Source organism: Oncorhynchus mykiss, chromosome 1, assembly GCF_013265735.2.
Source record: "Oncorhynchus mykiss isolate Arlee chromosome 1, USDA_OmykA_1.1, whole genome shotgun sequence".
In the NCBI taxonomy this organism is placed as follows: domain Eukaryota; kingdom Metazoa; phylum Chordata; class Actinopteri; order Salmoniformes; family Salmonidae; genus Oncorhynchus; species Oncorhynchus mykiss.
This window is the reverse complement of record NC_048565.1, coordinates 91,073,765-91,101,344: the sequence shown is the minus strand read 5'-3', so window position 1 is coordinate 91,101,344 and position 27,580 is coordinate 91,073,765. Positions and strand designations below refer to the sequence as shown.

The following is a 27,580-nucleotide window of genomic DNA, read 5'->3' as shown; positions in this document are numbered from 1 at the left end:
GACTCCCCCAAAAATATGGAAGATTAAATCATATTTCTGCCCACTTTGAAGAGGCTAGAGCTGTCCACATGTACATTTCCTCTGCCAACACGACTAGTAACGAGCAGCAAATCAGACAACGCCATAGTAACATGGGAAACTGCTGAGCGTGAAAAGCCCAGCAGCGTTGCAGTTCTAGACTCAAACCGGTGCGCCTGGCACCTACGGCTGTAGCTCGTTCAGAGGCAATTAAATATTTTGTCTTCACCCTCTGAATGGCACACATACACCATTATTTTTTCACCTGTATTTAACCAGGTAGGCTAGTTGAGAACAACTTTATTTAACCAGGTAGGCTAGTTGAGAACACCTTTATTTAACCAGGTAGGGTAGTTGAGAACACCTTTATTTAACCAGGTAGGCCAGTTGAGAACACCTTTATTTAACCAGGTAGGCTAGTTGAGAACACCTTTATTTAACCAGGTAGGCCAGTTGAGAACACCTTTATTTAACCAGGTAGGCTAGTTGAGAACACCTTTATTTAACCAGGTAGGCTAGTTGAGAACACCTTTATTTAACCAGGTAGGCTAGTTGAGAACAAGTTCTCATTTACAATTGCGACCTGGCCAAGATAAAGCAAAACAGTTCGACAGATACAACGACACAGAGTTACACATGGAGTAAAACAAACATACAGTCAATAATACAGTATAAACAAGTCTATCTACAATGTGAGCAAATGAGGTGAGATAAGGGAGGTAAAGGCAAAAAAAAGGCCATGGTGGCAAAGTAAATACAATATAGCAAGTAAAACACTGGAATGGTAGATTTGACAGATTAGTGTGCAAAGTAGAAATACTGGGGTGCAAAGGAGCAAAATAAATACAGTAGGGGAAGAGGTAGTTGTTTGGGCTATTTATAGATGGGCTATGTACAGGTGCAATCAATGTCTCAATGGTCTCAAGGCTTAAAAATCCTTCTTTAAACCCGTCCCCTCCTCTTCATCTACACTGATTGAAGGGGATTTAACAAGTGACATCAATAAGGAATCATGGCTTTCACCTGGATTCACCTGGTCAGTCTGTGTCATGGAAAGAGCAGGCGTTCTTAATGTTTTGTCCACTCAGTGTCCGTCTGCTACAGAGGGAAAGGAGAGAGCATGAGAAAATAATGTTGGATATAAAAGTTCTGTTTATTATTATTATATTATATATATTATTATTATATTAATATATTATATATTGTTATTATAAATATTATATATTTATATATTATGTTATTGTTTTCCTATTTAGAATAGAAGATGGAGAACCAGCTACAGGATGAAAATCCAGTATTTTTGGCGCATGAACAACCAGCTAGCACCGCTAACGTTATCCAGCAAAAAAACTATAACAAGTAAATATACAACAAAGGGAATATAACAAAGTATTGAGATTAAGTTTTGTAGGTGACCAAATACTTATTTTCCACCATAATCTGCAAATATATTCATTAAAAATCCTACAATGTGACTTTCAGATTTTTTTTTCTTCTCATTTTGTCTGTCATAGTTGAAGTGTACCTATGATGAAAATTACAGGCCTCTCTCATCTTTTTAAGTGGGAGAACTTGCACAATTGGTGGCTGACTAAATACTTTTTTGCCCCACTGTATATATTTTGAGTCAAGTATCAATATAATATTGCGATATGTAACTAAACCCCCCCCCCCCCCCCCCCCTACTTCACTACTACAGGTATTTGTCATCTTCAGAAAAGGAGCGAACTGCAGGGTTTTTAAACGTGGTACATCTTCATAATAAAAGGCTTCTTTGTTGTAGGTGCCTGTGCTGCTGCCCATGGACCGGATGGTGGAGGCTAGTCCGAGGAGGATATTCGCTAACGCACACACATATCACATCAATTCCATCTCTGTAAACAGCGATCACGAAACGTACCTTTCGGCTGATGATCTCAGGGTTAACCTCTGGCACTTAGAAATCACTGATAGAAGTTTTAGTATCCTTTTTTAATCACAAAACATACGCAACATGTATTTCATTTAAATGGGAAGATTTGTGTGTGTGTTTACCTGTGTGGGGTGTGTTTACCTGTGTGGGGTGTGTCTACCTGTGTGGGGTGTGTCTACCTGTGTGGGGTGTGTTTACCTGTGTGGGGTGTGTCTACCTGTGTGGGGTGTGTCTACCTGTGTGGGGTGTGTCTACCTGTGTGGGGTGTGTCTACCTGTGTGGGGTGTGTCTACCTGTGTGGGGTGTGTCTACCTGTGTGGGGTGTGTCTACCTGCGTGGGGTGTGTCTACCTGCGTGGGGTGTGTCTATCTGCGTGGGGTGTGTCTACCTGCGTGGGGTGTGTCTACCTGCGTGGGGTGTGTCTACCTGCGTGGGGTGTGTCTACCTGCGTGGGGTGTGTCTACCTGTGAGTGTGTCTACCTGTGTGTGTGTGTGTGTGTGTGTGTGTGACTACCTGTGTCTACCTGTGTGTGTGTGTGTGTGTGTGAGACTACCTGTGTCTACCTGTGTGTGTGTGTGTGTGACTACCTGTGTCTACCTGTGTGTGTGTGACTACCTGTGTCTACCTGTGTGTGTGTGACTACCTGTGTCTACCTGTGTGTGTGACTACCTGTGTCTACCTGTGAGTGTGTGTGTCTACCTGTCTCTACCTGTGTGTGAGTGTCTACCTGTGTGAGTGTGTCTACCTGTGTGAGTGTGTCTACGTGTGAGTGTGTGTACCTGTGTGTACCTGTGAGTGTGTCTACCTGTGAGTGTGTGTCTACGTGTGAGTATGTCTACCTGTGAGTGTGTGTCTACCTGTTTGTGTCTATGCCCTTGCCATGTCTTGGTGGTGTTGATCCTTGATCGTGCCCCTCCCCCAGACATTGTAGATATAAAGCCTGCCAATATGGAGGAGCTGACAGAAGTCATCACAGCTGCAGAGTGCCATCCACACCAGTGTAATGTATTTGTGTACAGTAGCAGTAAGGGGACCATCCGCCTCTGTGACATGCGAGCTGCTGCCCTCTGTGATAGGCAAAGCAAATGTAAGTCAATAATATCGTTGGGGGTAAAACTTTACAGAAATGTCATTGTTTTAGATAGAATAGAACAATATATGTTGTTGCTAGCAAATCCTGCGAATCCTGTTATCAAAACTCAACTCGAAATAAGAGAACGGAGTTGAGCGTTCCTCAAACTAAGTCCGATGTGTTTTCCCTCTGATGTCAGAAGGTTATATATATTTTTATTTTTTAAACCTTTATTTAATTAGGCAAGTCAGTAAAGAAGAAATTCTTATTTTCAATGACGACCTAGGTCTAGGAACAGGCCTAGGTTAACTGGCCTAGGAACAGGGGGTTAACTGGTCTAGGAACAGGGGGTTAACTGGTCTAGGAACAGTGGGTTAACTGGTCTAGGAACAGTGGGTTAACAGGTCTAGGAACAGTGGGTTAACTGGTCTAGGAACAGGAACTGGTCTAGGAACAGGGGGTTAACTGGTCTAGGAACAGTGGGTTAACTGGTCTAGGAACAGTGGGTTAACTGGTCTAGGAACAGTGGGTTAACTGGTCTAGGAACAGGGGGTTAACTGGTCTAGGAACAGTGGGTTAACTGGTCTAGGAACAGTGTGTTAACTTAACTAGGAACAGAACGAGTCAGTTCCCCTGTTCAAGGGCAGAACGACAGATTTGTACCTTGTCAGCTCGGGGGGTTTGAACTTGCAACCTTCCGGTTACTAGTCCAACGCTCTAACCACTAGGCCACCCTGCCGTAACATACAGAATGATGTAATCAGCTCTTTAGAGTAGCGGGACAACGGTCAGAGAATATAGGCTTTGTTTTCAGGCTGATAGAGAGCTTTCATTGTTTATTTATAGACTAGGATGTATAATGCATTATAATGCAGCTATAATGTGTTGTAAGACTCTTCATGAACATGAATGATTCCTCTTGATTAATTTATCATGTAATGATTCTTCAGTTGAATGACAGTTAAGCTCATACATGGTTATAACAAGTTATAAAGCTATATACCTGCAGGCTTTAGGTAAAGTGTAACCTCCTGTCTGTCTTCTAGGAGCTAGATGCAGGCTTGTTTTTGATACTAACGTGGTCCTGTGTGCCTCAGTTGGTAGATTATGGTGCTTGCAATGCCAGGATTGACTCTTTCATCACCAGGGTCACCCATACAATAACATGTCTGCATGCATGACTTTAAGTCACTTGAGATAAAAGCATCTGCTAACTGGCCAAGACGTTGCTGTTTTGATGAACTGTTTTGGAAAGGTTTGTGTTTATTTGTTTCTCAGTCTTCGAGGAGCCAGAGGACCCTAGCAGCCGGTCCTTCTTCTCCGAGATCATCTCCTCAATATCGGATGTGAAGTTTAGCCACAGCGGCCGTTACATGATGACCAGAGACTACCTGTCAGTCAAGGTGTGGGATCTGAACATGGAAAACCGGCCTGTGGAGACCTATCAGGTACTGACTGGAACTTTACCTGTAGAGACTTACCAGGTACTGACTTTAACTTTACCTGTAGAGACTTACCAGGTACTGACTTTACCTGTAGAGACCTGCCTGTAGAGACCTACCAGGTACTGACTTTACCTGTAGAGACCTGCCTGTAGAGACCTACCAGGTACTGACTTTAACTTTACCTGTAGAGACCTGCCTGTAGAGACCTGCCAGGTACTGACTGGAACTTTACCTGTAGAGACTTACCAGGTACTGACTGGACCTTTACCCGTAGAGACCTACCAGGTACTGACTTTAACTTTACCTGTAGAGACCTACCAGGTACTGACTGGAACTTTACCTGTAGAGACTTACCAGGTACTGACTGGAACTTTACCTGTAGAGACCTACCAGGTACTGACTTGAACTTTACCTGTAGAGACCTACCAGGTACTGACTTGAACTTTACCTGTAGAGACCTACCAGGTACTGACTTGATCTTTACCTGTAGAGACCTACCAGGTACTGACTTGAACTTTACCTGTAGAGACCTACCAGGTACTGACTTTAACTTTACCTGTAGAGACTTACCAGGTACTGACTTTAACTTTACCTGTAGAGACTTACCAGGTACTGACTTTAACTTTACCTGTAGAGACTTACCAGGTACTGACTTTAACTTTACCTGTAGAGACCTACCAGGTACTGACTGGAACTTTACCTGTAGAGACTTACCAGGTACTGACTTTACCTGTAGAGACTTACCAGGTACTGACTTTAACTTTACCTGTAGAGACCTACCAGGTACTGACTTTAACTTTACCTGTGGAGACCTACCAGGCACTAACTTTACCTGTAGAGACTTACCAGGTACTGACTAGAACTTTACCTGTAGAGACCTACCAGGTACTGACTTTAACTTTACCTGTAGCGACTTACCAGGTACTGACTAACTTTACCTGTGGAGACCTACCAGGTACTAACTTTACCTGTAGAGACTTACCAGGTACTGACTTTAACTTTACCTGTAGAGACCTACCAGGTACTGACTTTAACCTTACCTGTAGAGACTTACCAGGTACTGACTGGAACTTTACCCGTAGAGACCTACCAGGTACTGACTTTAACTTTACCTGTAGAGACCTACCAGGTACTGACTGGAACTTTACCTGTAGAGACCTACCTGTCGAGACCTGCCATATTCCTCTGGCTATAGAGCACTGTGTTGTGTAGTAGTATGTTTTTATCACAGTTTGAATGAATTGCAGTGGTATGAAAACAGACAGAAACAATATGTATAGTGAACAAAGATATAAACCCAACATGCAACAATTTCAACACTTTTACAGTTCATTTAAGGAAATCAGTCAATTGAAATAAATCCAATGGGCCCTGATCTATAGATTTCACATGACTGGGCAGGGGCGCAGCCATGGATGGGCCTGGGAGGGCATAGGCCCACCCACTGGGGAGCCAGGTCCAGCTAGTCAGAATGACTTTTTTCCTCACAAGGGCTTTATTACAGACATAAATACTCCTCAGTTTCATCAGCTGTCTGGGTAGCTGGTCTCAGACAATCCCACAGGTGAAGAAGCCGGATGTTGAGATCCTGGGTTGGCGTGGTTACATGTGGCCTGCTGTTGTGAGGCCGGTTGGACGTACTGCCAAATTCTCTAAACCGATGTTGGAACATTCGATTCTCTGACAACAGCTCTAGTGTACATACCTGCAGTCAGCATGCCAATTGCACGCTCCCTCAAAACTTGAGATATCTGTGGCATTGTGTTGGATGACAAAACTGCACATTTTAGTGACCTTTTATTGTCCCCAGCACAAGGTTCACCTGTGTAATGATCCTGTTTAATCAACCTCTTCCTATATACCACACCTGTCAGGTGGATAGATTATCTTGACAAAGGACAAACGCTCACTAACGGGGATGTTAGTGCAACAACATTTGAGAAAAATAATCTTTTGTTGCGTATGGAACATTTCTAGGATATTTTATTTCAGTTCGTGAAACAAGGGACCAACACTTTACATGTTGCATTTTATATTTTTGTTCAGTGTATGTATATGTTATTTAGTTAAATCTTTAAAATTCTTGTCTCAGGAATGAAAGACAAATTCTTCCTAAAGGCCAAATAAATGAACTGATCGAAACTGTTTTAAATGTGTTTTATATTTTGTATAGGTGCACGAGTACCTCCGTAGCAAGCTCTGCTCGCTGTATGAAAACGACTGCATCTTCGACAAGTTCGAGTGCTGCTGGAACGGTGCTGACAGGTACCGCAAACCAACCGACACGGAGCTTTAGAATCGGTTTGAAAGTTATGTTCGGTCTCATAAATGGACCCGCAACACGCAAATAACAAACACCAGCGTCACAATCAACGGCTGTATATACACAAAGCCCAGGATCACCTGACACCATTCATTCCTATGTGAAGATAAAATTGTCGGTTAAGATGGAGACGTGACATTGCGCCGTTTGGGCCACTCCAGGAAGTGATGTTGCAGGCTAGCTCAGTGTTGCCTCCTCATTGAGTAACTCTAGTTTAAGGCTGACCAGGGTACTGCAGGCTGCCATTAGCAACTAAAATATCCTTCACTTCTGTGTGTGATTTTTTTAAATAATCGGTTCAAGGACATACATCTGTTGTGTTAGAAGCAATTATTAATACCATGATTGTCATCTAAACATTTTATTTACACTAAGATTGATCACAAAGATTGACGTTTTTCCATTGATTATAATGTGTTCTGTTTTCTGAGAACAATGCCTGCAGTACCGCAGTCGGCTTTGAATATCCTTGGTTTCAATGAGAAGGGGCAGTCGTCCTCCCCTAATTACAATTCAGACCTGCAATTGACTTCCAAGCAAAGATGACTCTACAACATTACCCTTCTAGAACCATGATGACGTTACAACATTACTCTTCTAGAACCATGATGACATTACAACATTACCCTTCTAGAACCATGATGACGTTACAACATTACTCTTCTAGAACCATGATGACATTACAACATTACCCTTCTAGAACCATGATGACATTACAACATTACTCTTCTAGAACCATGATGACGTTACAACATTACCCTTCTAGAACCATGACTCTACAACATTACTCTTCTAGAACCATGATGAGGCTACAACATTACTCTTCTAGAACCATGATGACATTACAACATTACTCTTCTAGAACCATGACGTTACATTACTCTTCTAGAACCATGATGACGTTACATTACTCTTCTAGAACCATGATGACGTTACAACATTACTCTTCTAGAACCATGATGTTACATTACTCTTCTAGTACCATGATGACGTTACAACATTACCCTTCTAGAACCACAATGACGTTACAACATTACCCTTCTAGAACCACAATGACGTTACAACATTACCCTTCTAGAACCACGATGACGTTACAACATTACCCTTCTAAACCACGATGACGTTACAACATTACCCTTCTAAACCATGATGACGTTACAACATTACCCTTCTAGAACCACAATGCCGTTACAACATTACCCTTCTAGAACCCTGGCGACGTTACAACATTACTCTTCTAGAACCATGATGACGTTACAACATTACCCTTCTAGAACCACAATGACATTACAACATTACTCTTCTAGAACCATGATGCCGTTACAACATTACCCTTCTAGAACCCCGATGATGTTATAACATTACCCATCTAGAACCATGATGTTACATTACCCTTCTAGAACCCTGATGTTACAACATTACCCTTCTAGAACCACGATGACGTTACCACATTACCCATCTAGAACCATGATGACGTTACAACATTACCCTTCTAGAACCACAATGCCGTTACAACATTACCCTTCTAGAACCCTGGCGACGTTACAACATTACCCTTCTAGAACCATGATGACGTTACAACATTACCCTTCTAGAACCACAATGACATTACAACATTATCCTTCTAGAACCACAATGCCGTTACAACATTACTCTTCTAGAACCATGATGCCGTTACAACATTACCCTTCTAGAACCCCGACGACGTTACACCATTACCCTTCTAGAACCATGATGGCGTTACATTACCCTTCTAGAACCATGATGGCATTACAACATTACCCTTCTAGAACCACGATGACGTTACAACATTACCCATCTAGAACCACGATGACGTTACAACATTGCCCATCTATAACCATGACGTCGTTACATTACCCTTCTAGAACCATAATGACGTTACAACATTACCCTTCTAGAACCATGATGACGTTACAACATTACCCTTCTAGAACCACGATGACGTTACAACATTACCCTTCTAGAACCACGATGACGTTACAACATTACCCTTCTAGAACCACGATGACGTTACGACATTACCCATCTAGAACCACGATGACGTTACAACATTACCCATCTAGAACCACGATGACGTTACAACATTACCCTTCTAGAACCATGATGACGTTACAACATTACCCTTCTAGAACCACGATGACGTTACAACATTACCCTTCTAGAACCATGATGACGTTACAACATTACCCTTCTAGAACCATGATGACGTTACAACATTACCCTTCTAGAACCACGATGACGTTACAACATTACCCTTCTAGAACCATGATGACGTTACAACATTACCCTTCTAGAACCATGATGACGTTACAACATTACTCTTCTAGAACCATGATGACGTTACAACATTACCCTTCTAGAACCATGATGACGTTACAACATTACTCTTCTAGAACCATGATGACGTTACAACATTACCCTTCTAGAACCACGATGACGTTACAACATTACTCTTCTAGAACCATGACGTTACATTACTCTTCTAGAACCATGATGACGTTACAACATTACCCTTCTAGAACCACAATGCCGTTACAACATTACCCTTCTAGAACCATGATGACGCCACAACATTACCCTTCTAGAACCACGATGACGTTACAACATTACTCTTACCCCTTTGATGGGTTGCTTGCTTTACACTAGATAAATAAATGCAAATGTAAATTCTTTATCTAGTATTTTTGTCCAGCAGCAAATTTCTATTTAATAATAGGTCTTATAATAAATAATACATGGTATTTATATTGCGCTTTTAAAGGACCTAAAATCACTTTGCAATTGTAGACATTTTTGGGACGTGCAAATTCATCTTGTTTTGCTGTTCCTCCTCCCCAGTGCCATCATGACGGGCTCGTACAACAACTTCTTCCGGATGTTTGACCGGAACACGCGGCGGGACGTCACGCTGGAGGCCTCTAGAGAGAACAGTAAACCTCGGGCCATCCTGAAGGCTCGCAAGGTGTCCACCGGGGGGAAGAGGAAGAAGGACGAGATCAGCGTAGACAGTCTGGACTTCAACAAGAAGATCCTGCACACCGCGTGGCACCCAAAGGAGAACGTCATCGCTGTCGCCGCCACCAACAACCTCTACATATTTCAGGACAAGATCAACTAAACTTAACAACCCCCCCCCCCACCCCTCCGAAACTGTTCCGACCCTCCCCGAACCCAGCCATCATACCTACCTACCGCGAATGGACAGAAATCTTGTACGTTGTATAGGTAAAGAATAGTTGTTAAATCTGTTTAAGGAAACAACAGCAGCCTTGTCTGTCCTCCTAATGAAGAAGAAATGTGATGCGCTTGTTTCGTTGTGTAGCCAGCCAGCCAGACGGCCGGACGCCTGCTGGAGTCAGACGGCCTGTTTCTTTAGAGTCTGAGGTGTTGGTTGGTTTGCGTCCTGTCTCGTTGCGAGGGCAGACACAGGCAGGCAGGAGCCCCAGGTCTGACTCTGGACAGACTAGCCCGGGCCTGACTGCGGCAGAAACATCGATGGGACAGCGGCTCAACAAAGAGGCCCAAAAAAATGTCAGTTTAAAGTTTAGTGTATTTATTTAAAAGTCTGAGCCTTGTTTTACTTCCTATGATTCGACGACACATTATGGAATAAGGAGGAAAGATGTGTTGGAAGTCAGAATGAGATATTAGTCTCTCAACTGTAAATCTGGGCCTTGGAAGAAACTGAAATTAAATTAGCTTAAATAAAGTAAGGTTGCAAATTCCCAGGTAACTTTCCCGAAAAATCCCAAGGTTTTCCAGAAATCCCATTTGGAAGATTCCCAGAATCGGAAAAAGGAATGAGCAGGAAATGATCGGGGAATCCTGCCAACTAGGATGCTGGGAAAGTTAGGGGAAATGTTGCAGCCTTACTGATAACATTCCTCCTCCCTGGCCGACTCTCTCAGGCCTCCTCCGTGTTGGACCTTGTTAAGCTCTTCAACACAGGTCTCCATGTTTGGTCAGTGGACAATTGTTTTTGGTTATTTTTTTTAAAAAGTTTTTGTTTATTATTATTTTTTTTAGTTTTTATCCTTCTTTTTTTCTTCTTCTCATGTATAATAACATTTTACTCATTGACTGTATCTATATAACCACACCGTCTGGTGTCAACCACTTAATAAAAGTAACGAAAACCACAACGACGCGTTTTTTCACATTCTGAAATGAATCTGGGTTTATTCTGTTCTACTTCTGCGTGTCATTTGGTAGATGTGGACAGTCAACCTACTGGCCACACAATGCCTTTTCTAAGGCACCTGATTGGCCATTCTCCGTTATTAGGCAGCTCACTACTGGAACTTGTGAGAATCCTGTTATTGGCTCTGTCAGTATTTTTTATTTTTTTATTTAACTAGGCAAGTCAGTTAAGAACAAATTCTTATTAACAATGACGGCCTAGGAACAGTGGGTTAACTGCCTTGTTCAGGGGCAGAACGACAGATTTGTATCTTTCGGTTACTGGCCCAAAGCTCTAACCACCAGGCTACCTGGCTCTAACCACTAGGCTACCTGGCTCTAACCACTAGGCTACCTGGCTCTAACCACACGGCTACCTGGCTCTAACCACCAGGCTACCTGCCCTAACCACTAGGCTACCTGGCTCTAACCACCAGGCTACCTGGCTCTAACCACCAGGCTACCTGGCTCTAACCACTAGGCTACCTGGCTCTAACCACCAGGCTACCTGGCTCTAACCACTAGGCTACCTGGCTCTAACCAGTTCTAATCACTAGGCTACCTGCTCTAACCACTAGGCTGCCTGCTCTAACCACTAGGCTACCTGCTCTAACCACTAGGCTACCTGGCTCTAACCACTAGGCTACCTGGCTCTAACCACTAGGCTACCTGGCTCTAACCACTAGGCTACCTGGCTCTAACCACTAGGCTACCTGGCTCTAACCACTAGGCTACCTGGCTCTAACCACTAGGCTACCTGGCTCTAACCACTAGGCTACCTGGCTCTAACCACTAGGCTACCTGCTCTAACCACTAGGCTGCCTGCTCTAACCACTAGGCTACCTGCTCTAACCACTAGGCTACCTGGCTCTAACCAGTAGGCTACCTGGTTCTAATCACTAGGCTACCTGCTCTAACCACTAGGCTGCCTGCTCTAACCACTAGGCTACCTGCTCTAACCACTAGGCTACCTGGCTCAAACCACTAGGCTACCTGGCTCTAACCACTAGGCTACCTGGCTCTAACCACTAGGCTACCTGGCTCTAACCACTAGGCTACCTGCTCTAACCACTAGGCTGCCTGCTCTAACTACTAGGCTACCTGCTCTAACCACTAGGCTACCTGGCTCTAACCACTAGGCTACCTGGCTCTAACCACTAGGCTGCCTGCTCTAACCACTAGGCTACCTGCTCTAACCACTAGACTACCTGGCTCTAACCAGTAGGCTACCTGGTTCTAATCACTAGGCTACCTGCTCTAACCACTAGGCTGCCTGCTCTAACCACTAGGCTACCTGCTCTAACCACTAGGCTACCTGGTGCTAACCACTAGGCTACCTGGTGCTAACCACTAGGCTACCTGGCTCAAACCACTAGGCTACCTGGTTCTAACCACTAGGCTACCTGGTTCTAATCACTAGGCTACCTGGCTCTAATCACTAGGCTACCTGGCTCTAACCACTAGGCTACCTGGTTCTAACCACTAGGCTACCTGGTTCTAACCACTAGGCTACCTGGTTCTAACCACTAGGCTACCTGGCTCTAACCACTAGGCTACCTGGTTCTAACCACTAGGCTACCTGGCTCTAACCAGTTCTAATCACTAGGCTACCTGCTCTAACCACTAGGCTGCCTGCTCTAACCACTAGGCTACCTGCTCTAACCACTAGGCTACCTGGCTCTAACCACTAGGCTACCTGGCTCTAACCACTAGGCTACCTGGCTCTAACCACTAGGCTACCTGGCTCTAACCACTAGGCTACCTGGCTCTAACCACTAGGCTACCTGGCTCTAACCACTAGGCTACCTGCTCTAACCACTAGGCTGCCTGCTCTAACCACTAGGCTACCTGCTCTAACCACTAGGCTACCTGGCTCTAACCAGTAGGCTACCTGGTTCTAATCACTAGGCTACCTGCTCTAACCACTAGGCTGCCTGCTCTAACCACTAGGCTACCTGCTCTAACCACTAGGCTACCTGGCTCAAACCACTAGGCTACCTGGCTCTAACCACTAGGCTACCTGGCTCTAACCACTAGGCTACCTGGCTCTAACCACTAGGCTACCTGCTCTAACCACTAGGCTGCCTGCTCTAACTACTAGGCTACCTGCTCTAACCACTAGGCTACCTGGCTCTAACCACTAGGCTACCTGGCTCTAACCACTAGGCTACCTGGCTCTAACCACTAGGCTACCTGCTCTAACCACTAGGCTGCCTGCTCTAACCACTAGGCTACCTGCTCTAACCACTAGGCTACCTGGCTCTAACCAGTAGGCTACCTGGTTCTAATCACTAGGCTACCTGCTCTAACCACTAGGCTGCCTGCTCTAACCACTAGGCTACCTGCTCTAACCACTAGGCTACCTGGCTCAAACCACTAGGCTACCTGGCTCTAACCACTAGGCTACCTGGCTCTAACCACTAGGCTACCTGTTCTAACCACTAGGCTACCTGCCGTATTGTCGTCTTAGATCCTGATACTCCACATTGTAGTCCAGTAAGACAGAATGGCTTTAAGAAGGTTTCTACATCCTGAATCTCTGGAGGAGGAAACCCCCGATGATGCCCGCTGCACGTTTCGACTGTACCAACCAGGTTTTAAGTTGTGTAATCCGGTATGTTCTACAGAAGACTACTGTCCTTTTTTTATATGTTTTTGCTTGAATGGGTTTGTTGTCCTGTCTGAACTCTGGTACAGTCAGGATCCTGTCTGAACTCTGGTACAGTCAAGATCCTGTCTGAACTCTGGTACAGTCAGGATCCTGTCTGAACTCTGGTACAGTCAGGATCCTGTCTGAACTCTGGTACAGTCAGGATCCTGTCTGAACTCTGGTACAGTCAGGATCCTGTCTGAACTCTGGTACAGTCAGGATCCTGCGGTCGGTCTGCGGTGGAGGAGAGATGTTTTACTGTCGTGTCTCTACTGTCCAGACATCATCCTCTCCTTCAGCTGTACTGATCTGTAACAACTGACCAGATGAAAGCCAGCTTCATGGTGAGACCTGTCTCGTCTTCTCTAATCAGTGTAGATGAGAGGAGACTAGGAGAGGACCGATTATTAAGACGATTGGGAGAGCCATAGATCGTTCCTGTCCAACTGGATGTGCAGGCGTGGCGTTTCATCAACCAATGGTTGCTTGCCACGTCATCGACTGTGCAGTAGGGAAACAAATTGCTATATATGATGTGGTTAGCCGATATGTTAAATACCTATCCAGGCGTTGTAAAAAATCTGGCGTGTGTCTGCAATGTTGTCGGGCAGGAACTCGACCAGAGAGTCCCAACAACTGCTGAGTGCCCTGCCTTCCTCCAGACTTAAGCTGGCCAGCAGTCGTTCAGTCATCTCCGGAGGAACCTGGACCTCCATGAAGAAACCAGGGTACTTGTTATTGTACACCCAGTATACAATATCCCCCCAGCAATATACAATGGTCTGAAATCACTGAGAGAATATTCTAAGGTTTAAAAGTACAACATGGTATCGTTGCGATGCTCTTTAAATCAGGAACTAGTCGGGGGGAATTACAGTCTTCTGTTGAATGATCATGGTTCCTTGTGTTATAATGCTAACATTGTGGAAATGTATTCATCTGTTTGGTTATTTGTGATGGGAGTTAGAGTTTACTTGTTGGCATGTTGGGGTACACGTTTGAAATATCCATTTGGTATGAATGACCCATTCACTGTTGGGGAAAAGGCAATTTTAGGAAAATGTATTGACTGACATTTTGGATAATCACGTTTTCCTTGTATGGTTTTCCAGAAACGAGCACAGAGGTGGATATTTTTATGATTCCATTTTATTTTTCAGATACAATTCCAACTGTTCTCAACTTCACATAGACACTTGACATGTTGACCAGCTCTACAAGACATGCAGAAACAGATTGGTAAATGCCTCTTCAAGGCATAACTCAGGAAAGCCTCTGTTGCTCTCTTCATTCTTAGAACAAAAACATACTGAAGCATTCTGGATACTGAGATTTCGTATTTAATTAGGAGTGAAGTATAAGTAAGGCAAAATAAGATATTTCTAAATTCCCTCATGATTACAAGCGTGAAAGTCTATATTTTCCCCTAAAATATTTGATATGGGGATGTGTGGTCTTATGCAGTAGTGGTAGAAAAGCTGTTTTTGTGTATTTCAAATGGTCACGTAGACCATTAACATGCCACCGACCATTAAAACACTTCCGGTTTACATAGTGCCACATCTAATGTACAATTCTACCCATACACATGCATATTCAGTGAATGGGACACCTTGTTGTCACAGAAAACAACCCTGAGTGAAAAAATAACACCAATAAACTGAAAGGTGCCGACAGAACCAAAACCCCGACGCTCCCGTTCGACCTAATCTGGGATCTAATGGAAGATGCTCCATACATTCATTCTCCTTCTACTTCCTCAAACACTTTTCAAGGTTGATCTATTTCAAACCTTTTTCATTTCCCCTGAAACCTTGTTTTATTATTAAAGCCCTTCATGATCCATGAGAAGGATCCGGGTCAGAAATAACATTTCGGTTGAATGTCTTGATCCCTTTTTCCCCAAACCAAGGACATTCTGATAAAACAAGCAACAGCTCCCTCAAATACAACGTCCAGCTTTCTTGTCTGACCCATTCCCTTTTCTTCTCCGTACATATCTCAACGCTGAGAAATTCACAGTGCTTTTCTGTATCATCACCTTCTTACTGTAATATCATTACCTCAAAAGTCTTCTACTACAAAAATTTCTCAACTCAGAGCAAGATAAAATGGCTTGAAAATGACTGACAGTGAACGCTAGCTAGCCGTTGACAACGATGGCTCTTAAAAGGTTGATTATTAGATGGCCCCCCTACCCAGAGATCGTCCAGTGAGATGGAGGAGGAACACCGGGTTCTACTTTCCAGTGGAGCAGGGTTATTTAAAAGCAGCTCTGGGAACTAAGGGAAAAGCCAACACTATTCACAGGGGTACAATACAGATACAGGCAGGGTGGACTGCTCACCGCCAGGGGAAAACAAAAAGGAAGTGTGTCCCAAATGGAACCCTATACCCTATATAGTGCACTACTTTTGATCAGAGTCCTATGGGAACTGGTCAAAAGTAGTGCACTATGTAGGGAATAGGGTGCCATTTTGAGCCATGTATTGAGCGGAGTTGGGGGACACATGACAGATGTTGCCTATCTGTATCTAATAAGCGAACCACTTCAAAGCTAGCAGCAGTGGAAGGTAACGGTGTTGGAGCCAAAAAACCATGTTGTTCCAGTCCAGCGGAGTGTCCCTTTAGAAGGTACTGGTCACTGAGGTACTTAGACGTCTCCCAATGTACACCCTGAGGACAAAGGGGAAAGAACATCAACATACTAGTATAGTTCTGTACATATGTTGTCAGTTTTATTTTGTGCAACTTGGTAAACATGCAAAGTTGTTTGTTCCCCCCCCCACACACTTATTTTTGTCGGTCAGAGTTTCTTGAAAATCAGCAAGGCATTCTTCAGATGTTTCACTCTACAGTCCCCAGTGTATTTTATTATTTTATTTACTAGGATCACCCAATGGGCTGCTGCTGAGGCAGGGGCTGCTCTTCCTGGGGTCCAAACAGGAAACTACACATAAAACCCACAGCACTACATTACAGTGTAGTCATTTAGCAGACGTTCCCATCCAGAGAGACCCACAGCACTACATTACAGTGTAGTCATTTAGCAGACGTTCCCATCCAGAGAGACCCACAGCACTACATTACAGTGTAGTCATTTAGCAGACGTTCCCATCCAGAGAGACCCATAGCACTACATTACAGTGTAGTCATTTAGCAGACGTTCCCATCCAGAGAGACCCACAGCACTACATTACAGTGTAGTCATTTAGCAGACGTTCCCATCCAGAGAGACCCACAGCACTACATTACAGTGTAGTCATTTAGCAGACGTTCCCATCCAGAGAGACACACAGCACTACATTACAGTGTAGTCATTTAGCAGACGTTCCCATCCAGAGAGACCCACAGCGCTACATTACAGTGTAGTCATTTAGCAGACGTTCCCATCCAGAGAGACCCACAGCGCTACATTACAGTGTAGTCATTTAGCAGACGTTCCCATCCAGAGAGACCCACAGCACTACATTACAGTGTAGTCATTTAGCAGACGTTCCCATCCAGAGAGACCCACAGCGCTACATTACAGTGTAGTCATTTAGCAGACGTTCCCATCCAGAGAGACCCACAGCACTACATTACAGTGTAGTCATTTAGCAGACGTTCCCATCCAGAGAGACCCACAGCACTACATTACAGTGTAGTCATTTAGCAGACGTTCCCATCCAGAGAGACCCACAGCACTACATTACAGTGTAGTCATTTAGCAGACGTTCCCATCCAGAGAGACCCACAGCACTACATTACAGTGTAGTCATTTAGCAGACGTTCCCATCCAGAGAGACCCACAGCTAGCGCATTCATCTCAAGATAGCCAGGAGACACAACCAGGCATCACAGTCGTATCACCAACCATGTATCACAGTCATATCCCAACCAGGACTTTGTGATGGCCACTCCAATACCTTGACTTTGTCGTCCTTAAGCCATTTTGACACAACTTTGGAAGTATGCTTGGGGTCATTGTGCATTTGGAAGACCCATTTGAAACCAAGCTTTAACTTTCTGACTGACGTCTGGAGATGTTGCTTCAATATATCCACGTAATTTTCCTCCCTCGTGAAGCCATCTATTTTGTGAAGTGCACCAGTCCCTCCTGCAGCAAAGCACCCCCACAACATGATGCTGCCACCCCCATGCTTCATGGTTGGGATGGTGTTCTTCAGCTTGCAAGCCTCCCTCTTTTTCCTCCATACATAACGATGGCCAAGCAGTTCTATTTTTGTTTTATCAGACCAGAGGACATTTCTCCAAAAAGTACGATCTTTGTCCCCATGTGCAGTTGCAAACCGTAGTCTGGCTTTTTTATGGCAGTTTTGGAGCAGTGGCTTCTTCCTTGCTGAGCAGCCTTTCAGGTTATGTAAATATAGGACTCGTTTTACTGTGGATATAGATACTTTTGTACCTGTTTCCTCCAGCATCTTCACAAGGTCCTTTGCTGTTGTTCTGGGATTGATTTACACTTTTGGCACCAAAGTACGTTCATCTCTAGAAGACAGAACGCGTCTCCTTCCTGAGCGGTATGACGGCTGCGTGGTCCCATGGTGTTTATACTTGCATACTGCTGTTTGTACAGATGAACGTGGTACCTTCAGGCGTTTGGAAATTGCTCCCAATGATGAACCAGACTGGTGGAGGTCTCCAATTTTTTTTCTGAGGTATTGGCTGATTTCTTTTGATTGTCCCATAATGTCAATCAAAAAGAGGCACTGAGTTTGAAGGTAGGCCTTGAAATACATCCACAGGTACACCTCCAATTGACTCAAATTATGTCAATTAGCCTATCAGAAGCTTCTAAAGCCATGACATTTTCTGGAATGTTTGTAAACAATTGTTGGAAAAATTACTTGTCATGCACATGGTATATGTTCTAACCGACTTGCCAAAACTATAGTTTGTTAACAAGAAATGTGTGAAGTAGTTGAAAAACAAGTTTTAATGACTCCAACCTAAGTGTTTGTAAACCTCCGACTTCAACTGTATCACAGTCGTATCCCCAACCACGTATCACATACATAAATCAATGCAAAATGCATTAAAATGCCTGTCTCGGGCCTCCCGGGTGGCGCAGTGGTTAAGGGCGCTGTACTGCAGCGCCAGCTGTGCCACCAGAGAATCTGGGTTCACGCTCAGGCTCTGTCGCAACCGGCTGCGACCGGGAGGTCCGTGGGGCGACGCACAATTGGCCTAGCGTCGTCCGGGTTAGGGAGGGTTTGGCCGGTAGGGATATCCTTGTCTCATTGCGCACCAGTGACCCCTGTGGCGGGCCGGGCGCAGTGCGCGCTAACCAAGGTTGCCAGGTGCACGGTGTTTCCTCCGACACATTGGTGCGGCTGGCTTCCGGGTTGGATGCGCGCTGTGTTAAGAAGCAGTGCGGCTGGTTGGGTTGTGTATCGGAGGACGCATGTCTTTCGACCTTCGTCTCTCCCGAGCCCGTACGGGAGTTGTAGCGATGAGACAAGATAGTAGCTACTAAACAATTGGACACCACGAAATTGGGGAGAAAAAGGGGTAAAATTCAACAACAACAAAAAATTCTAATAATAAAAAATAAATAAATGCCTGTCTCTTCACAGCAAGGTGTTATTTCATCTGGTTTATGAACCTGGTTTTATTGCCAGCTTGAGTTACCTGCAGCAGGTAGCCTAGCAGGTAGCCTAGTTAGAGCAGGTAGCCTAGTGGTTAGAGCCAGGTAGCCTAGTGGTTAGAGCCAGGTAGCCTAGTGGTTAGAGCAAGGTAGCCTAGTGGTTAGAGCCAGGTAGCCTAGTGGTTAAAGAAGGTAGCCTAGTGGTTAGAGCAGGTAGCCTAGTGGTTAGAGCAGGTAGCCTAGTGGTTAGAGCAGGTAGCCTAGTGGTTAGAGCAGGTAGCCTAGTGGTTAAGCGCATTGGGCCAGTAACCGAAAGGTTGCTAGATCGAATCTCTGAGCTGACAAGGTAAAAAATATATATATATTGGTCGTTCTGCCCCTGAACAAGGCAGTTAACCCACTGTTCCTAGACCAGTTAACCCACTGTTCCTAGGCCAGTTAACCCACTGTTCCTAGACCAGTTAACCCACTGTTCCTAGACCAGTAACCCACTGTTCCTAGACCAGTTAACCCACTGTTCCTAGACCAGTTAACCCACTGTTCCTAGGCCAGTTAACCCACTGTTCCTAGGCCAGTTAACCCACTGTTCCTAGACCAGTTAACCCACTGTTCCTAGACCAGTTAACCCACTAGACCAGTTAACCCACTGTTCCTAGGCCAGTTAACATACTGTTCCTAGACCAGTTAACCCACTGTTCCTAGACCAGTTAACCCACTGTTCCTAGACCAGTTAACCCACTGTTCCTAGGTCATCATTGTAAATAATAATTTGATCTTAAATAAAGGTTAGATAAATATTGGGTGACAGAGTTCCATGTAGTCATGTCTCTATTTAATACTGTGTGTTTCCCAGCCTCTGTTCTGGACCTGGGGACTGTTGAAGAGATCTCTGGCTGCATGTCTTGTGTTGTACCGTTGAGTGTCTGAACTGTGAAGAGATCTCTGGTTGCATGTCTTGTGTTGTACCGATGAGTGTCTGAACTGTGAAGAGATCTCTGGTTGCACCGATGAGTGTCTGAACTGTGAAGAGATCTCTGGTTGCATGTCTTGTGTTGTACCGATGAGTGTCTGAACTGTGAAGAGATCTCTGGTTGCACCGATGAGTGTCTGAACTGTGAAGAGATCTCTAGTTGCACCGATGAGTGTCTGAACTGTGAAGAGATCTCTGGCTGCATGTCTTGTGTTGTACCGATGAGTGTCTGAACTGTGAAGAGATCTCTAGTTGCACCGATGAGTGTCTGAACTGTGAAGAGATCTCTGGTTGCATGTCTTGTGTTGTACCGATGAGTGTCTGAACTGTGAAGAGATCTCTAGTTGCACCGATGAGTGTCTGAACTGTGAAGAGATCTCTGGCTGCATGTCTTGTGTTGTACCGATGAGTGTCTGAACTGTGTTGCCAACTGCTTAAACAGACAGTTCTGTACCTTCAACACCCCGCACGAAGACCAATAGTGATGCAGTCAAACTCTCCTCAACTTTGAGCCAGGAGAGAGATTGACATTCTCCCTCCGTATACACAGTGCCTTAAAGGCTCACAGCTCAAACTCTGGCGACTGAAGTGGATCAACTATTCCATTCTTCCCACAGTGAGGTGCGACCAGAAAACGTAAGGCATCTGATCTGGGGCCTTAGCAGCACAGCTAAAACACACATCTGCTAGAATGCAGCTCTAGTCAACTGTGTGTGTGTGTGTGTGTGTGTGTGTGTGTGTGTGTGTGTGTGTGTGTGTGTGTGTGTGTAGATATAGTTGATGATAAAAAATACTGTTATATAAAAATACTGTAGTATAGCCTTCTAATTCTACTTAGATTAAGATCACATTATTGGTGAAGGGCGCAATGGCATCGAGGACCTGATACCAACACACCCCCCCCCCTCCCTCCCTCCCTCCCACCGGTTGCCAGCTCACTTCCCAACAGATTCTTCCCATCAGACCCGGGATTCGAACTGGCCACCGGTTGCTGGCTCGCCTCTAACCACTAGGCTACCTGCTGCCACTGGTATCTATGGTGGAGATGAGACAAAATAGTATACTGATCACCAGACTAGATTTGTGTTGCTATAATCTCTCTACAGAGTGCAGATTATATCCCATACAAACACACAAGAGACCTATTTCACATTCTACTCTTTTACCCTTTACAAATAATACATTCTTCAGAATTAGCTTTTATTTTCTAAATGTTTTTAAAATCAGAACTCACCCCAGACCGATGGCCAGTACGTGGGATATGAGCAGAGAAGGAAGGAAAAGTTTGAGGAACTCTGCAGAGAAGATCCCTCCGTTCTTCATGACGCTGGTGTTTCTGATGCTGAGAGGGTTGATACGTTTGGGATGCTTCAGAACAAACCCCCTGCACTCAAAAGACAAGAGAGCACATTACAATGTCCCTGGAAGTGGTTTGGGTAGAAAGGAATATCAAGTTCTGTTCTATATCATTCTATAATAGCGTAGAATTGTATATAAGTTGTATTCAATTCAATGATATTCTATTGTTTTCTATTACAAACTGGGCTGAGCAGAACTGAATTGAAAACACATATAATAGATATGACCCGTCTGTCTGGGATACTGAGGGGAATATATTGAGGGGGGGGGGGGGGGGTACTAACTTGCGTTGAATGTTCTCAGGTCTACTGGACCAGTCCCAGATCCAGTCTGCGTTCTTCTTCATCAGGTTCTCCACTTCACGTCTCCGTTCTAGGTAGTCTTCTTCAGACTGGAACAGAATATATATATTTTTTAAACGACTTTATTTGTTAATTTGTTACAACGGGGAAAAACTGCTCTTCTGCTCTGCCTTCAACCTCTGAGTGGAAAAACTAGGAATGTAAAAAACAATATATTGCAGAATTTGAAATATTAGGTTATAACTTTTTTTGTTTTTGTTTTCTAACCCTTGAAACCACCCTGCTGTGCCTCGCCAACTACTTAGAGATTAGTGCCCCACACAGAGTTTAATAGAATGATATTATATTTCATCTCTATGGTGACCCTGGATAAGGGCTCCAAACCTGTGAGCTGTTCTTCTCTCCTGAGCTGTGCACTTCTGAGCCACGGCGGAGCAAAGGAGTCTGGGGTCTCGGAGGACTGAGTGGGGGGGGGGCGGGGGACACACAGCGGAAGAGAGAGACTACATAAGTATTGGGGAAGAGCCCTCTTGACAGATCTCTTGTGTTTCCATCATGACAAGCTTCATCTATTAAATCTGATCTAGAATGTACAGAGGCACTCATGCAGATGGTGGATAGGAGGTCAGAGGTCACTATAGTACCTACTGTGCTATAACTATAGTGAATGACAGTGTCTCTTATCTCTTAGTCCTTTGTGTTCGTTCAGATAGCTAATCAGTATAAAACGAATCCAAAATGTTGTCCTGATCGGTCATGTGATGGTCTATATTGCATGTGATTGGTGAGTGGAGAGACACCTGTCACAGGGAACACTGCCCCTGGAGCTGCTTCTTCCTGACTCGTGCTGGGCGTCTAACAACATCTTCTCCAAGTCCACCCCTCCCTGGACTGAGCCAGACGCAGACCCTGACCCAGGAATCAGGTCACCTCCCTGGGTAGAGGCAGAGAGAGACCCAGGCAGGACCGACGCAGAGGTAGACCCAGCCATCAGGTCTCCACCATGGACTGAGGCAAAGGCACCTAACCCAGAGCCTGGTAGCTCTGTGGCAGAGCCTGGTAGCTCAGTGTCAGAGCCTGGTAGCTCAGTGGCAGAGCCTGGTAGCTCAGTGGCAGAGCCTGGTAGCTCAGTGGCAGAGCCTGGTACCTCAGTGGCAGAGCCTGGTACCTGCTCTTCCTCCACACCAGCAGCCCCATGTGCTGGTGAGCCAGCACTGTTGCCATTGTTAAAGTGCAGCTCCACCCAGGAACCTTAAAGAAGAAAACATAAACATGACAAAATGGTGCAGAACATTGAGACGTAGTTGATAATAGGCCGGTCATAAAGCAGGTATTAACAGGCTGCGTGTGCTGTGGGAGTGGTTGAGGAGGTGTGTTTAGCCTAGATAGCGTGGCACATCGCTAAATGTTTTGTTCTTTAAATAGCACCTGCTCAGTGCCCATGACAGTACGTACCCCCCTTATTGCTCAATGGTCCCTGTCCTCTGCCCACATTTTCCTTCCTGTGTGTATCCAATAGGAAAGCGAAGTGTTCAGCCCCCCCCCTTCCACTTTATAGGCTGGCTATCCAATAGGAAAGCGATGTGTTCAGCCCCTCCCCTTTATAGTCTGGCTATCCAATAGGAAAGCGACGTGTTCAGCCCCTCCCCTTTATTACATAACGGAGAAGCACACAACAGGTGGATGGGCAGAATCATCTGGTTTGTTGTGTTTCTTATCGTAGCTGCATTGAACAATGCCAAACATAGACATCATTACAGCATTGAGAATACGTCATTCAGAACACTGCGCTAAAGTCAATATCGACTTTACATCAGCTAGCTGACAATGTTATTATAGGCCTGCCCTATAGCCCAACGTTACCTATCCTACTGTCTGATCTGTCTAATGTAGGACAGCCAGGCAACACGAGGAATGTTTACATGGCCGCGGAATTCCTACCACCTGCTGAAGAAACATTGTTGTCCTACAATGTAGCAAAAAAACTCATATCTGTGTCTCCTCGACGCAACACTGTTTCACCATAATAATATGATGTACAATGACGTAGGCTACATGTCTCAGGAAGACGATACAGCATGGCATCCTGAATATACTGCGATCATACGGTCCGGTCCGTTGTTTTCACATTATGCAACATGCCATTATAGACTACGAGACAGCGATTAACTTACCCTGCAAATTTTCCTCGATGACACTTTGTTTGTCTTCCGTCATGTTGGTAAATAAGGGACGCAATGCGTATTTGATTGACTCCCCCTTTGCGTCGCGATCGTTCCGAGTCAAACGTCCTAAATATTTGGAAGAATCCTGTAATTACAAATCCGAATGTAGACAATATTATTCTGATGCCTCTGAATTGGGAGAAAGGTTTAGATCGAGTGCAGACCATTCAGGAAAGCACTAGGCTACCAGAACAATAACAACAAGCATGTGACTAAACTTGGCCAGCTGTGTGGCCTACACGGGTTTGCCCCATGAATATCAAATCTGGTCCCTTATCACTCACTGGTGTATTCATTAGTCGAATTCCGTTGCGAAACGTTTTGTAAAGGAAACAGTTTCAAAGAAAACGAGAGTTTCTATTGGACAAATTCAGGTAGATCCTTCCCCGTTCGTTCCGTTTGCTCTGTGCATTTGCTTCCGTTTGGTTCCTAGAGTAAACGGTAAACGGTTTTTATTGCAAAACGTTGCCAGATGAAACGTTTTCCTGTGTGAAGCAACTCTCTGGGCTGTTGACCGAAATTAACGCTTCGTGTGATTGGTCCAGAAAATACTAGACGCGGTAGAGCTACAAGTAAACAAACACGAGCGTGCGTATTTAGGCATAAATAGCCTGATGTGATTGCTGTTATTGTATCATAATACCGGTATGCATGAGCTTTCTAGGAAACATGCTGACAACACTGGCAGGTGTTTCCTCCATCCATAAAGTTAGGCTGCAACACATGAAGAAACAGCCTTCACCTGTTGACCTTTTCCAGACCATCCAAGACTGTTTGAGTGATGAATGCACTGACAGTGTCTGTGATAATGTGTGTCTAAAACTAATTTCCTCTACTTCGTCCTCGGGGTAGCCTATGGCTTCTAGATATACCACGACAGCTCTTACAGACTCCTCAACAGCTCTCACAAGCTAACATCTACTTAAAGTTTACTACTTCTGGTGTCCATATAGAGTTGTGAATTCAGTCATGCATTTGTGAGAAATATCACATCCAGCTAATCAGACTGATCTGAGAATGTTCTCTGACGCCATCTGCAGGATCAGTTTGTCCTGCTGAGGACTGAGTATTCCATCACAATGACACCCTCCCTCCCCTGCATCCAAATCAGTATTCCATCACAATGACACCCTCCCTCCCCCTGTATCCTCCATCAGTATTCCATCACAATGGCACCCTCCCTCCCCCTGTATCCTCCATCAGTATTCCATCACAATGGCAGCCTCCCTCCCCCTGTATCCTCCATCAGTATTCCATCACAATGGCAGCCTCCCTCCCCTGTATCCTCCATCAGTATTCCATCACAACGGCACCCTCCCTCCCCTGTGTCCTCCATCAGTATTCCATCACAATGGCACCCTCCCTCCCCTGTATCCTCCATCAGTATTCCATCACAACGGCACCCTCCCTCCCCTGTGTCCTCCGTCAGATAAGAGATGCAGACAGATAAAACCACAGCCCTGGCTGAATACATCCTGGCTCCTTCCACATATAACAGCCTGAAATCACTGACATCTCTGGTCAAAGTAGCTCTTTATGGTGAGATATAAAAACGATTCCTCATCATTGTAATACTATAAATAAATGAACACCCATGTTGCTCCTGATGGGTCCCCGTCTCTCCTCTCTCTCAATTCAATTCAATTCCAGGGCTTTATTGGCATGGGAAACATGTGTTTACATTGCCAAAGCAAGTGAGGTAGATAATATACAAACGTGAAATAAACAATAAAAACTAACAGTAAACATTACACGTACAGAAGTTTCAAAACAATACAGACATTACAAATGTCATATTATTTATATATATATATATATATATATACAGTGCCTTGCGAAAGTATTCGGCCCCCTTGAACTTTGCGACCTTTTGCCACATTTCAGGCTTCAAACATAAAGATATAAAACTGTATTTTTTTGTGAAGAATCAACAACAAGTGGGACACAAGCATGAAGTGGAACGACATTTATTGGATATTTCAAACTTTTTTAACAAATCAAAAACTGAAAAATTGGGCGTGCAAAATGATTCAGCCCCTTTACTTTCAGTGCAGCAAACTCTCTCCAGAAGTTCAGTGAGGATCTCTGAATGATCCAATGTTGACCTAAATGACTAATGATGATAAATACAATCCACCTGTGTGTAATCAAGTCTCCGTATAAATGCACCTGCACTGTGATAGTCTCAGAGGTCCGTTAAAAGCGCAGAGAGCATCATGAAGAACAAGGAACACACCAGGCAGGTCCGAGATACTGTTGTGAAGAAGTTTAAAGCCGGATTTGGATACAAAAAGATTTCCCAAGCTTTAAACATCCCAAGGAGCACAGTGCAAGCGATAATATTGAAATGGAAGGAGTATCAGACCACTGCAAATCTACCAAGACCTGGCCGTCCCTCTAAACTTTCAGCTCATACAAGGAGAAGACTGATCAGAGATGCAGCCAAGAGGCCCATGATCACTCTGGATGAACTGCAGAGATCTACAGCTGAGGCTGGAGACTCTGTCCATAGGACAACAATCAGTCGTATATTGCACAAATCTGGCCTTTATGGAAGAGTGGCGAGAAGAAAGCCATTTCTTAAAGATATCCATAAAAAGTGTTGTTTAAAGTTTTCCACAAGCCACCTGGGAGACACACCAAACAAGTGGAAGAAGGTGCTCTGGTCAGATGAAACCAAAATTGAACTTTTTGGCAACAATGCAAAACGTTATGTTTGGCGTAAAAGCAACACAGCTCATCACCCTGAACACACCATGCCTACTGTCAAACATGGTGGTGGCAGCATCATGTTTTGGGCCTGCTTTTCTTCAGCAGGGACAGGGAAGATGGTTAAAATTGATGGGAAGATGGATGGAGCCAAATACAGGACCATTCTGGTAGAAAACCGGATGGAGTCTGCAAAAGACCTGAGACTGGGACGGAGATTTGTCTTCCAACAAGACAACGATCCAAAACATAAAGCAAAATCTACAATGGAATGGTTCAAAAATAAACATATCCAGGTGTTAGAATGGCCAAGTCAAAGTCCAGACCTGAATCCAATCGAGAATCTGTGGAAAGAACTGAAAACTGCTGTTCACAAATGCTCTCCATCCAACCTCACTGAGCTCGAGCTGTTTTGCAAGGAGGAATGGGAAAAAAAATTCAGTCTCTCGATGTGCAAAACTGATAGAGACATACCCCAAGCGACTTACAGCTGTAATCGCAGCAAAAGGTGGCGCTACAAAGTATTAACTTAAGGGGGCTGAATAATTTTGCACGCCCAATTTTTCAGTTTTTGATTTGTTAAAAAAGTTTGAAATATCCAATAAATGTCGTTCCACTTCATGATTGTGTCCCACTTGTTGTTGATTCTTCACAAAAAAATACAGTTTTATATCTTTATGTTTGAAGCCTGAAATGTGGCAAAAGGTCGCAAAGTTCAAGGGGGCCGAATACTTTCGCAAGGCACTGTATATATACAGTGTTGTAACAATGTATAAATGGTTAAGGAAAATAAATAAGCATAAA

At 44.4% G+C, this 27,580-nt stretch overlaps 2 protein-coding genes across 4 annotated transcripts in view; one reads left to right on the top strand and one right to left on the bottom strand.

Moving 5' to 3' along the window:
• LOC110531579 (serine/threonine-protein phosphatase 2A 55 kDa regulatory subunit B delta isoform) overlaps positions 1 to 10,934 on the top strand; it is a 28,969-nt gene extending 18,035 nt beyond the window's left edge. Inside the window, exons 6-10 of one of the 2 annotated variants that reach the window (XM_036988668.1) lie at positions 1,802 to 1,979; positions 2,854 to 3,018; positions 4,282 to 4,451; positions 6,622 to 6,713; positions 9,631 to 10,934. In XM_036988668.1, coding sequence (XP_036844563.1) covers positions 1,802 to 1,979; positions 2,854 to 3,018; positions 4,282 to 4,451; positions 6,622 to 6,713; positions 9,631 to 9,910 — 885 coding nt within the window. In that variant the 3' untranslated portion in view covers positions 9,911 to 10,934. The remainder of the gene's footprint in view (positions 1 to 1,801; positions 1,980 to 2,853; positions 3,019 to 4,281; positions 4,452 to 6,621; positions 6,714 to 9,630) is intronic. The other variant, XM_036988670.1, reaches the window with a different exon arrangement.
• A 3,818-nt stretch (positions 10,935 to 14,752) lies between these two features.
• On the bottom strand, positions 14,753 to 24,490 carry LOC110531588 (BCL2/adenovirus E1B 19 kDa protein-interacting protein 3). 2 transcript variants are annotated; one of them, XM_036988660.1, is made up of 7 exons: positions 24,017 to 24,489; positions 22,920 to 23,093; positions 22,643 to 22,877; positions 22,227 to 22,302; positions 21,825 to 21,931; positions 21,416 to 21,565; positions 14,753 to 16,297 (listed from the first exon to the last, which is right to left on the bottom strand). In XM_036988660.1, the coding sequence occupies exons 1-7, from the start codon at positions 24,057 to 24,059 to the stop codon at positions 16,249 to 16,251; spliced, it is 834 nt and encodes a 277-aa protein (XP_036844555.1). In that variant the 5' UTR covers positions 24,060 to 24,489; the 3' UTR covers positions 14,753 to 16,248. The 2 variants fall into 2 exon arrangements, with proteins under 2 accessions (XP_036844555.1, XP_036844550.1); XM_036988655.1 differs by having other exon boundaries at positions 22,643 to 23,093; positions 24,017 to 24,490.
• Between the last annotated feature and the right edge of the window lie 3,090 nt (positions 24,491 to 27,580).